The sequence below is a fragment of the Theobroma cacao genome, chromosome 9 (assembly GCF_000208745.1).
Source record: "Theobroma cacao cultivar B97-61/B2 chromosome 9, Criollo_cocoa_genome_V2, whole genome shotgun sequence".
NCBI classification, from domain to species: domain Eukaryota; kingdom Viridiplantae; phylum Streptophyta; class Magnoliopsida; order Malvales; family Malvaceae; genus Theobroma; species Theobroma cacao.
In genome coordinates this window covers 15,832,339-15,845,499 of record NC_030858.1, presented here as the reverse complement: position 1 = coordinate 15,845,499, position 13,161 = coordinate 15,832,339, and the positions used below count along the sequence as shown (strand labels likewise).

Here is a 13,161-nt window from a genome sequence, read left to right as displayed (position 1 = left end):
TATACTTGTAAATGCTCATCCTTCCGTACATGTAAATACCTCATGTATTCTTTCTTTCATTGAAATCGGATTAATGAAATTACTCAAGCATATTTCTTTTCTCTCTTCTAGCTTACTCTTGATGTTTCCATCTAAGGTTACTATCCTACTTGATTGTGGTTTAGATCTAAATCTAATACATTATAGAGCTTTGTCAATTCATTTGGGCAAGCAAAAGTATATATATTTTCACTCTTAGCTCTCTACAAATATTCTCTATAAAATTCTTTAATGCCTAGTCTTTTCTTCACCCTATTCTCCATAAAATTCATTTAAACAAAGCAGATGGTTTGCAGAGTACAACTCGGTGGTGACAGCTACATGGATTGAAAAGATTGCTGTAGCTATGGTGATGTAGAAGATTGATGCGGATGCAGCCATCGTTAAAGCTACTGCTCTCAAATGCTTCAAGAAAATACCTTTTAATTTTTATAAAAAATATAAAACACAAAAGATGGCATTTGGTGTAGTGTGATTTAAAAGAAAAAAAAAAATTCTTGGCTTATCCATTCACCAAAATTAGATCATCTTTTCTGGTTAAACTTATGGATGCAATGTGATACTGGCCTTAAATTAATTACCAAGCAAATCATCGGCTTGAGAGGTGACCTAAATTCCACCCAAAACATCCAAAGTGATAGATAGTGATCTCAAAACTACTAAGGAAATCAAGAAATGTGGCTGAGACAAGTTTCAGGTCCTTTCATTACCAAGAAATGTGATACAGATTGATTCCCATCTTACCCACATGAACCAAAACATGAAGTCAGCTTATTTATCAATAGAACTCGGCAACGCAAACCATATTAAAAATCAATTGTGTTTCCATGATGGTTAAAAACAAATAACTGAGGCACTGTAGTTTGACACTCAATATTGTATTTTATTTTATCACTTAATGCTGCAATGCATCCATCAAGACAGCATCTTCCTGCCTACAGTGTCCAGAAATTACAACCAAAACATTAAGCAAATCCAACTGACACCATAAAACCCAAGGACCACCTTTATCCTGCAAAAATTAGATTGTGAAATCATTAACATTTCTAACATATAAAAAAGATATCAGGCATGGTTATGCTTCATAATAATAGTAGATACTGATAAAACATGAAAATCAGTACAATAAATGGGCCAAATGCAATATATAAATGCAGTTCTTAACAAGGTAAGATGGTTTAAAATTGGCCATCAAAATTAAAAAAAAAAAATATGAGAAGACATTTACTAAAAAAATATCAATAAAATTATAAACACAACATAAAGGAAATATAACGTGCAAAAATATGTGATAAATACAGTGATAAAGGCACAATTCCTATTAACAAATGGAGAAAATATCTTGGTTCTGGAATGCAGGCAAAGTTGAATGGCAAGCGAGAACAGCATAACACCAAATGGTAAACCAAGTTTTCATATTTTAAGCATATACATTGGAATGCACATACAGCTAGAGAGAAGCATTATCTTCAAGAATTGGGATTCATATCCTTTACTACCAATTTCACACAGCTTCAAATAAGTTTTCATGGCCACCCTCCACTCCACCCCCTCACCCCTCGTCCCTGAAAAAAAAAGGCACCTAATACACAATTATTTATTACTAGTTATTACTTTAACCTCACATTGCAATCTCAATACCAAGAAATGTATAAAAATCCTCTTCTCATAACAGCCACATTATTTCTTCAATCATTCGTTATGCAACTTATCTAGTCAGATAGAAAATGAGCATGCTATGGATGATGCCAAATGAGTAACGTACTATCATGACACATATAAACTGACTGTCTACTGAACACATGCATGGTTTTTTTGCTCACATGATAGCCAGATGCATTCATCCAAACAATGACTGCACAAAGAACTCACACCACATTTGGTTTAGGGGAAGGGCTATTCCATTCGCCCCTTATTCCATTCTGAACAGTGACCCATTTGTTTGGTTCAAATAAAGGCTATTAAAGGCACATTCCAAATATCACTGAATGAGGTCATTGTTTTTATGACCATTTTGCCCTTAAGAGCTTGTTTAGCCTGGCTTTTTTCTAACTTAAAAGCTATTATGAAGCTCTTATGAAAAATAATAACTTTTAAAATTAAGCTAAAGTTGTTTGGTAAATTTTTTTTATAAGTTATAATTTTTGTTAAAATTATCATAAAAGGTATTTCTTTTTTTTGAAAGGGTAATATTGTAATTATTTTTAACAAGTGAGGATATTTTTGGAACAAAAATAAAAATTTTCTTGTATTTTTAAAAGAAGAGAAGAAAAAGCTCCTTCTTGGAGCTTTTTTCTAAGCTCTTTTTTTTTAAATTTTGTTCTTAAAAAAAGAGCTGCTTTTTTTTTAAGAGCTTCTCAAAAGATCATATTTGGCCTAGCTTTTGCTTTTAAGAGGTAGATAAGCTAAAAAAAAGCTAGGCCAAACATGCACTAAGTGTTATTTTGAAATTTCAACCTTTCTAGGTACTATGAGAGAGAAAAGCACTGAAAACTATCTGCCATGTCAGTTCAATGCCAGAAAAACTTCCAGTGACCATAACCAGCTGCGTTTTAGGCCATATCAGCTTGCCAATGGCCAGATCTAGCCTGTGGTGGCAACAAACAAACTTGCCAGCAACTAAATATGGCCGCTGGAAACATCTCATTTCCACCGCAAGATGCAATTTCAAGTTAAATTAGGTCAATCAGATTGTCAGTGATGCGATCTACCAGCTCACAGTGCCAGATCGGCTAGCCGATAAAAAGATCTGGCCGTTGGATAAGCTAAAAGGGGTCAGTTACGGCGAGATCTAGCTGCTTACTGCTGAATAAGCACACAGGTGGCCAGATCTGACACTGGCAATTCCTATTGGCACTCCGGCTGCCAACCTGAGTTGTTGGCAGAGCTGTTACCTTCAGCGGCAGCATGGCGACCGCCAGTTCCCTATTGCTGACAACTGGTTGAAGGGAAGAAAAGAAGAAATAGAAGGAAAATGAAACAAGGAAAAGAAAAAGCAAAAAGCTAAAAAATGGTAATAGGAAAATATAAATGAAATAAAAACAAATAAAAATACACTAAATTTCTTTATAAATTAATTCTTACTAGTTTTTAGCTAAAGAATGAAATTCTACTTTTTCATATATTCTTTACACATTCCTTAAAATGATTATACCAACCAAATATCTTAATAGTATACTTCCTTTATTCCATTCTATGAGCCAAATTGCGTGATAGTTGTTTCCTCTCTATTCTATTCCTACAAAATAGCCATTCCTTTCCCTCTATTCCATTTAGTGAACCAAAGGTGCCATTAATGTTTACAATTAGGCAGCAGCAAATTGATGTAATTCCAAATCTCAGTACCAGATTAATAACATTTCTGCAAAAAGATATTGAGGTCTCAAAGAGGAAAAATCATAGAAGAAAATCAGAAAATTTATGAATACCTTATTTCATTATTTAAAGAAATTGTACTTTATAAATTCTTTCTTAGAATTTTATTTAAAAAATTCATGTAAAAATCTTTCACAATTAGATCATCTTTATAATAAAAAGAATAAGATGGTATGAAGATAATCAATGGGAAGTTATGCTGTTCAGGGCACTAGTGCAACCAGGCATTAGGTTAGAAGTATATTAAAATATTTAGGCTTAAGAGGTTAACCTATATGACACTTCAAATTAAGGCAAAGAACTCAACATTATCTGTATCTCTATCTTCTCCACTTTTTATTGAAACCAATGTAAAAGATTTGATATTCTCTATTATAAATTTCTCTCCAGCTTCTTTCTCCATGTTTCCTACTTTTGTTGTTTCCAATCCTTGGTTTCATAAACCTAATCTTTAGGATTACATCAAAAGATACCAAAAAAAAAAAGAGGGGGAAATCTTGAAATATCTCCAGGATTTCTTTATTGACCCACAGGTAACAATAAAGAGCCACTGCACAGAACCAGCTAGAAATTTTTTGATAAATCAAGTTGCACAAATGAAAGTAACTTTAAACATTTACACTGCCTATGTCCTGTGTTATATGTCTTTACCATCAGTTCTGCCTCCTTCCCTTCAAGCAGATATAGACTCTACTTGCTCCTTTCTATTTCTCTCCTTGTTTCTCTAACTTGTTACAACTAGAGAAACAATAGACAGCATTATGCATGCCTCTTCTGCAGCAACAGAAGTTGCCGACCTACCAATGTCTTGTAGTGACAGACTACCATTGATCGAAATCAAAAGTTCCTGAAGTAACAACTATTTAATTCTTTCGGATTTCATCAACATTCATGATACAAATATCCTTAACAATACCATATAGCAGGAATGCCAAGATATAATTGTGAAAAGAAAAAGGAGAAAAAACAATATAATTACATGGCCATTCAGGCATTTGTGTAATAGTGGACTCAAGCTACCAAAATAGACTGACCTCTCTTCACCTCAATAGAAAACTAGTCGTAGAGTGTTTATTTAATTCCTATGCATATAAACTAACAGAATACAATGACTTCTCTTTGTCTCCATAGATGCTAACCAGAGGGGTTCTATAAATGTTATGCATACACATAATAATTACATATATATATAATGAGCAAGAATACTCTCTCTCTCTCTCTCTGTCTGATCGAAGAAAACTAGTTTGTGATTGTTTAAACACAAAATCACACTCCAGTACTTCAATTAATTTTCAAAAACATTGATTTTCCTCGAAATATATAAACAAGACACTAAATTAAACCACCTTTCGAAGCATTAAGGTCTAAGCTCTATACATCTTCGTCCATCCGATAAGAGTTTTAACAAATGATAGTTAGTCAAACCTAATGATGCCAAAAAAAGTGAACAACAGACAATAATGATTGGGAAGAGATCATCACATGGTTGAAGGCTAGCACTCATCCCAATTCCAACTTGTAATTTACCATTCGACAAGTAAATGTTAGCTAAAACATAGTACAAATGCCACAAATCTTCAATTACCAAATAAAGCCCCAAAAACAAACAAATGCACCAATGAAACAATTATAATTACAAAATAATCATCACTTAAACTCATTACAATCAAACATCAAAACCGTTGCAGTGAAAAACACAACCACAAAATGAAATTGAATCTTGCATCCTCAATACAGGCCCCCTTTAACCAAATTTATATCTAATAAAGGATCACAAGCACCATTAGTCCAAATGCTGGCATCCAATAAGCATTACCAAACTCTACTTTATTTTTCTCAATGTCAAAACCCCACCAATAAATAATAATAATAATAATAATAATAATAATAATAATAATAAGAGACTGACGTATACACAGACAGCAAAGCTCAATTAAATCTGCATTCAGTCACATGAGCAACAAATAAATCGATACTAATAAAAACAAAACATCATCAAAAGGACTCATCAATCTAAAACCAAATTCACAAACATTTCAATAACGACTATATCTGTCAAAAACCAAAAAAAGAAATCAACCGTCCATATATAAGAATACCCAGGCTAATCAACCGCTTAAAAATTAAAAAAAATACAGAAACCAACCCAATAAAGAAAAAAGAATACCTGGATGGGATCAGTGATGCCCGTGTTCCTTGGCGTGCTGCTGGTGCTCGAGATGGCGACGCTCCTCGGGAAGAGCAACGAGGTAAGAAAAGATCATCCCACCGAAGCAGACATGGTAAAGAGGGTCGATAGAGTCGGTCTGAATGTACTTGGCATGGTAATTGTCCAAACCCCTCTGAAAAGCTTTCTTCACGTAATCCATGGATAGCATCGGCTTCACGTAGTTAGGGACTTCCTTCACTTTCATTCCTTTTATCTCGTTGTAAACTTTCCTCATGGCCATTTTTCCGAATTCAACCAAACCCTAGGTTCCCCTTTTTTTTTCTCCCTGTCGTCTGCGAAAATGAGGCAGATCTGAAAGGATGGTTTTGCAGAGGAACGAGGAGACGACAGTGCAATTTTCTTGGAAAAGCAGGGGGCAGGCGTAGGTGGATTTAAGCCCTTTTTGTGTTGGCCCAGCCCGCTTTCCAGGTGCTAGATTGACGCCCTTACTAGGCTCATACAATTAATTTTGGCGCAATCGAATCAACTTGTGTCATTAGTTATATGTATTTATTTATATATAATGATTTTAACATCCACATCCCCTCAGTTTGTGATGAAAGATGAAGTTTCCCAAAAAAATATTTTTGGGAAGAATGATTCATTCTCACTGCTGAAAACTTACAAAAGTGATGTATATATACAGCATCTATACTGGCATCAAGAAAACGACAAAAGAACATAACTAATTACTTTGTTAACTAACTAACAAGAATTAAAAATGACTAACGGCTATATAATTAACGGTCTTCCTTTTTGCTGGCAATCAAAACGGTGCGTTTCTCACTTATTTCTTTTCCTTATTTAGCTGCACATTAAACGCTGCGTTTCATCCTTTATTTCTCTGTTATTTACAAGTAGCATCTTCAATTCCTGCAAGCATTAGCCTTATTTCCTTCTGCCACCATTAACTCTAATCCTTAACACTGTTGTTTAACACTCCCCCTCAAGAGGAACCATGAACATTGTGAATGTTCATCTTGCATAATAACCTTCTGAAAATTCTAGGTTGTAGAGGTTTGGTGAATGCATCAGCAATTTGCAATTGAGTTGGTATATGGACAAGCTCAATTATACCATTTTGAACCTTTTCCCTGATGAAGTGACAATCAACTTCTATATGCTTTGTTCTTTCATGAAGAACAGGATTTTTGCTGATATAAATTGATGATTGGTTGTCACAGTAGAGTTTTACAGCATCATGGTGTTAAATTCCAAACTTTGCCAGTAAACCTTTAATCCAAAAAACTTCACAACATGTAGCTGCCATAAATCTGTATTCTGTCTCAGTTGAACTTCAAGCAACTATTTGTTGTTTCTTAGATTTTCAAGCTACTAAGGATTCCCCAATGAACACACAGTACCCAGTCACAGATCTTCTAGTGTCAGGACATCCTACCTAGTCACTATCACAGTATGCTGAAATTCTTAAACTGCAGTCTTTCTTCATCAGAATTCCCCGTCCTAGTGCTCTTTTCAAGTACTTAAGTACCCTTTGAGCAATCATGTGACGTTCATTTGTCGGTTTATCCATAAATTGAGCTAAATTCTGTATTGCATAACAAATGTTAGGTCATGTGAATGTCAAATAAAGTAACTTACCAACAAGTTGTCTGTACCTTGTAGAATCTATTACTTCTTCTTCCTTACTTGCGTTTCTTAGTTTGACATTGTGATCAATAAGTGTTGATACAAGCTTGGCTCCAAGTAAACCATATTCTTCCAGTAAGTCAAAAGTATACTTTCTTTGGCATATTAAAATGCCTTGTGGTGATCTACCTATTTCAAGTCCTAGGAAGTATTTAACAGTTCCTAGGTCCTTGATTTTAAACTGTGAACTGATGTAACTCTTTACAACTGCTGCAGCATGTGTAGAATTGTTGGCAATCAAAATATCATCAACATATATTAGCGAGGCTACAAAGTCCCCATTTGCTGTGTTCATAGTGAACAGTGAGTAGTCTGACACTGATTGCTTGAAACCATATTGAAGAATAGACAATGTCAACTTGGCATTCCACTGTCTTGAGGCTTGTTTAAGCCCATAAAGAGATTTATGCAGCTTGCATACCAGTTTTGAATCATCTGAATGCTCCCCCTTGATCGAATAACCCTCAGGTAATTCCATATAAACTTCTTCATTTAACTCCCCATGCAAAAAAGCATTATCAACATCTAGTTGGAACAGCAGCCAGTTACATGTTATTGCTAAGGCAAAGAAGATTCTGACAGTAGATTACTTAGCCACAGGGCTAAATGTTTCTTGATAGTCAAAACCAGCAACTTGACTATAGCCCTTAGCAACCAGCCTGGCCTTATACCTCTCAATTTCTCCTTTTGCATTCAATTTAGTCTTATAGACCCACTTGCAGCCAACAATATGAGAATTAACAGGCAATGGTACAATGCTCCATGTTCCATTATCTTCAAGTGCCTTCAATTCAACTGCCATTGCTTCTCTCCAATGAGAATGAGCTATTGCTTGATGGTAAGTCTTAGGTTCTTGTATGCTAGATAGTGAAATAGTAAATGCCTTATGTGCAGGTGACAAATTATGATGAGAAAGGTAATTGGATATGGGGTGTAGGGTGACATTATTTGTTTGAGGTGGTAAATCATACTCATATGCTTCTAGATACTTTGGAATACTCATAATTCTTGAACTTTTTCTAACTGGTTGATCTGAGTTAATGATAAGGTCTGTTTCAGGTTGACTTGTAGCACTCTCAACAGGTAGACTATTGTCATGTGAAGAATTGTGAGGATTTTCATCATTTGTTATTATGGAGGGTTGTTCTGTGGCTGCTTAAGGCTTATTCAAAGATGAAGCATTTTGGTCTTGACCAGAGGAATGTGAATACAGATATATTGAGTCAAAAGGGTCAAAAGGTGTGGTATGTACACCAGGTGTTTGTGGAAATGTAAAGTTCTTTTTTTCATGTTTTGGATCATGGAATGGAAAAGTATCCTCGTGAAAGACAACATCCTTGGATACCAAGACTCTTTGTGCTTCAATATCATACAATTTGTACCCTTTAACATAATTGGGATAGCCTATAAAAATACATTTGCTAGCTCTACTGTCAAATTTCTTTCTATTTTGTGTTTGTGTGGATGCAAAACATAAACATCCAAAGACTCTGAAATGATCATATGAAGGTGGTTTCTTAAACAAAAGTTCATATGGTGATTGATTTTGAAGAATCCTAGTAGGGATTCTATTTATTATATGAACAGCAGTTAACTCTGCCTCTCCCCAGAAAGTGAGTGGTAGGTTTGACTGATGTCTCAGTGCCTTTGCCACAGCTAAGATATGCTGGTGTTTTCTCTCCACAACACCATTTTGTTGTGGTGTGCCAATGTAGGACAATTGGTGAACAATTCCAGTTTTGTTATAGAAATCAACAAGCTTAAATTCCTGACCATTATCTGTCCTTAAACACGTTATTGAATTGTCAAATTATTTTTGAACAAGATTATTAAAAATGGGAATAATTAAAGAAACTTCAGACTTTGCTTTCATCAAATATATCCATGTAAAACGTGTGTGATCATCAACAATGGTTAAGAAATATTTGTGACCATTTAGAGTAGGAACTTCATATGGACCCCATATGTCCATGTGAACTATTTCAAAAGCTGTTTTTGAGTTATGAATATGCACTGGAAATGAAAGCCCTTTTGCTTTGCCATTGGACAGATTTCACACAATAAGTCATTTGAACAATTGATTTCTGGAAAATTTTGGTGCAATACATTAATTCTTTCTATTGGGAAATGCCCCAATCTAAAGTGCCAAAGATAAAAGCCTTTGTATTTTGTCTTAAAGGAACTGACAGAAAAAGCAAAAAAAATTCTTAACATAATTTGGAAAAGAAAATTGAGACAGGTTTTGTTCAACTTGTTTATCCTGCATCAGATAAAGCCTTGAGGACAGTCTAACAACCCTAATTACAGTCCATGATGGCTAGTCCTGAACAACACAATATGAATCAATGAAGAACAGACATGGCTTCCTTGACTTTGTTAATTCACCCATTGATATGAGATTGAAGTTAAAACTGGGAACACAGAGAACATTTTTCAGTACTAATAAAGATGATAATCTGACAGTCCCTATATGAGTGACAAGAGCTTTACCATTGTTAGGCAAATGAGCATAATGGTTACTAACTGGTTGAGCTAATGTGAATCTGTCTAAAGAGTGACAAATGTGATCAGAAGCACCAGAGTCTATGATCCAATTATCTTGCTTAATCACAAGGTTACTAATGTGTTTGAAACAATGTGGCATATTATTTGGAGTATTAAAACAAGGATGGTTTGAGACTATACCTACAAAGGCAAAATTAATCAAGGATGGTTTACTCTGGTTATTGTTTGGGTTGTGGAAGTCTTACCATCATTGCAAGTAATCCCATTCTCATTTAAGAGCTCCATCAGCTTCCTGACTTGTTGCTTAATGATAGATATTTGAGACATGGAACCTGTACTTGTTGCTTCATCCTCTTGATCAGACTGTGTTCCTGCAGAATGTTCATATGCAACATTGTTCACAACAGTCTTCCCCCTTTTGGAATTGGTTTTTCCTTTGGTGAATTTAAAATCCTCTAGAAACCCAACTAATCTGTAACACTTCTCCTTACTATGCCCTTTCTTTCCACAGTGTGAACAAAGTAGATCCTTCCTTACCTTCTTTTTGACATCACTAGTTGTTTGCATAACTGATGATTCCAAGACAGGGTGTGCTTGAAGCATCATATTTCTTTGTGTCTCCTCTCTCAATACAAGGCTATATACCTTGTCCAGAGTTGGTATGGGATCTAACATGATGATTTATGATCTGATGGCTAAATAAGAATCATTTAAACTATTGAGAAGGAGTAACAATCTTTAAGGTTGTTAAATACACAAATATTTAAGAATCATTTAAGGTTGCTTTTATTTAATCTTTCATAAATACACAAAGAATATTTAAGGTTGGATTCACAGGAAAAGCTATTGACCAAGGATTAACAATCTTTAAGATATTTCACTTTAATAATCTCAACCAATGCTTCCCTCAGAGTTTCAAATTGCAAGAGACAACAAGCTCAACAAATGAAGAACCAACATGTAGTCAAACTCCACTACTGACAATGAAAGAATCTCAAATGAAAGTGTCACCATCACCAACAAATGTTGTCAAGTGGCAAAAGAATTATTGCTAGAAGAATCTCCAGGAAAGAAGATGAAAATTGAATAGGTAAATTTATTAAATTAATTTACTTTTTATTAAAATGAAAATACTATAACAAATAACAAACTAAATACTGTTTATTATGCTATATGAACAACATGTGCAAGGCATCAAAGCAACAAGAATGGCAACAAGAATAGGGTATTGAAAAGGAGGTTAGTAATTTTTACAATAACTGGAGCATTTTTTTGTAGCTCCACTGTATATTCATATCTATGGTAAAAATGTACTTACAATGAAACAGGAACCAAATTTTGCACAGAATCATATGCTGCCATGTTATTCTAATTTTTTGATCAATTACTTTTTGCTAACACATTGTATAAAGAACTTTCTCATTTTGTTACGACTGTCACCAACCTAGAACGAGACTAAATATCTTAAAGGAGAAATGAAGCCCACATTGAAAACTTCTAAATTTTTAAATTAACTGTATTTTATTTTAATATGTATAATAATTTTGAGTTACAGAATGAGATACGCTTCTACCATTTCAAAAATCTTACCTTTTTCATTTCAAAATTCAAATTAGAGATATTTTAATTGATATATTAAATTCTAACCACTAGGGGTGTCCCTAGAATAAAAAAAAACATTCAACCTATTAATCCTAGCAAAACCTATAAGTTGGATGTAAATTTCTTTTATTTTTTAATTACATAATATATTACAATTTTATCATTTTATACAAAGGGATATTCAATTTAAGTTATTATTAATGCTACGTTGGAAAAGAATAAAATAAAATTTTCGTACTAATTTAAAACACCTTAGAAAATCTCAAGTTCTTTTTAATCTTTTTTTCTCTTTACTCAACACCTTATATTGTTTTCGACCTCATTTTGCACATTATGTCTAGAGTCGAGTAGAGGCGTTTACGAGTCAAGTTAAAGTTCAATTGGGGTCAAATTCGTACATGATTTTTCTGATTGGATTTGACCTAGTTTGAAAATATTCTTATGATAATAAATAATATATTTTTATTAAATTTTAATTTTGAAATAAAAAATTATAAAAATATTTTTAATAATTTAATAATAAAACTAACTCAAAGAAGGCAGAATAGGCTCAAGTGGAGCTAGAGCTTGAGCTTTCATGCCTAAAATATTTGAACAACGTTACGGGCCTCACACATTAGAGAGTATATATGTTTATCGCTTAGAAAATAGTACTTCTTTTAGCTTTCATCCTAGAAGTTTAGCATAATTCTTTTTGTACATTTTTTACCCTTTTTCTTGTTTTTTTCCCCTTTGATCATGTTTAATTTGCATGAACCAAATTTCTTCAAATTAAGAGTCTATAACATTGTTTTTTGAAATTTTCAATCTTTTATCAACATATTTGTTTACAATTTAATTTATGAAAATTTAAGAGTTTATAACTGTTTTTTGAAAAAAAAATTACGTTGAACAAAGTATTAAATAAATAATCCTTTAAAAAATAAATTTTCTACAAAAAAAAATGCATATTGACAGACTAAAGAAAGTACCAATTCTAAAGATTGAATTTCCCTTTTTTTTTTCTTAAATATTCCCTTTCCTATTTTATGTCTATTACTGACTTGAAAAGGTTTTCTATTTGTACCGAGCACCAACAGACTAAAGAAAGGTGTAATAACGAGTGTTTATAAATAGGTTTTTGCTAATAAAATGTTAGCAAATGCTCACAAAATAAAGAATTTTTTTTGTACATAAAAGCAAGTATAATACCTAAAATTGTCTCTAAACTATTTAAAAGATTTTAGATAAATTTTTTATTTTTTATTATATTTAATTAAATTTTGATATTTTTATTTTAAATCAAATAAATTTTTATGATTAATGATTAACCAATTGTTATTAGTTAAAAAATCACTTATTATTTTATTTCATATGACTCTAACGTTGCATAATGAATGATGATAGAGCATGATGATATAATAATATGAAAATATAACAGTTTTTATTTTTCCATGTCAACATCATATAGATATAACATGACAAGTAATATTTTAATTAATAATAATTAATAACTACAAGTCATAAGGACTTATATTTTTCAAAATAAAAATAAAGAAACTTAATTAGGTGTATTAAAAGAATAAAACTTATTTAAATTTTTTAAAATATTTTAGACACTTTTCGAGTATTTTGCCAACGAAAAACACAACGGTTAAAATGACCAAAAACACCAAAATTAGTTATTTGTTCTCATTACACCCGATTTAGAGTGTGAGAAGGAGTCATCATTTGTTAGGTTCTTTCTTGTGATTTGTTAGAAGAAACAATCTGGTCGTACAGATAGAACACAACGAAACAAA

At 32.9% G+C, this 13,161-nt stretch overlaps 1 protein-coding gene across 2 annotated transcripts; it reads right to left on the bottom strand.

Annotated features, from left to right (window-relative positions):
* LOC18589396 lies at positions 718 to 6,011 on the bottom strand. Of its 2 annotated transcripts, none has more exons than XR_001929622.1 (2): positions 1,488 to 2,078; positions 718 to 1,051 (listed from the first exon to the last, which is right to left on the bottom strand). XR_001929622.1 is itself a non-coding variant. In XM_018128459.1 (2 exons), exon 1 carries the CDS (start codon positions 5,862 to 5,864, stop codon positions 5,592 to 5,594), a length of 273 nt encoding a protein of 90 aa, XP_017983948.1. In that variant the 5' UTR covers positions 5,865 to 6,011; the 3' UTR covers positions 718 to 1,051; positions 5,582 to 5,591. The 2 variants fall into 2 exon arrangements, 1 of the variants encoding a protein (XP_017983948.1); XM_018128459.1 differs by lacking the exon at positions 1,488 to 2,078 and adding an exon at positions 5,582 to 6,011.

What these genes read in the sequence shown, in the direction of transcription:
- LOC18589396 (XM_018128459.1), bottom strand. Translation starts at nt 5,864, where the DNA reads ATGGCCATGAGGAAAGTTTACAACGAGATAAAAGGAATGAAAGTGAAG.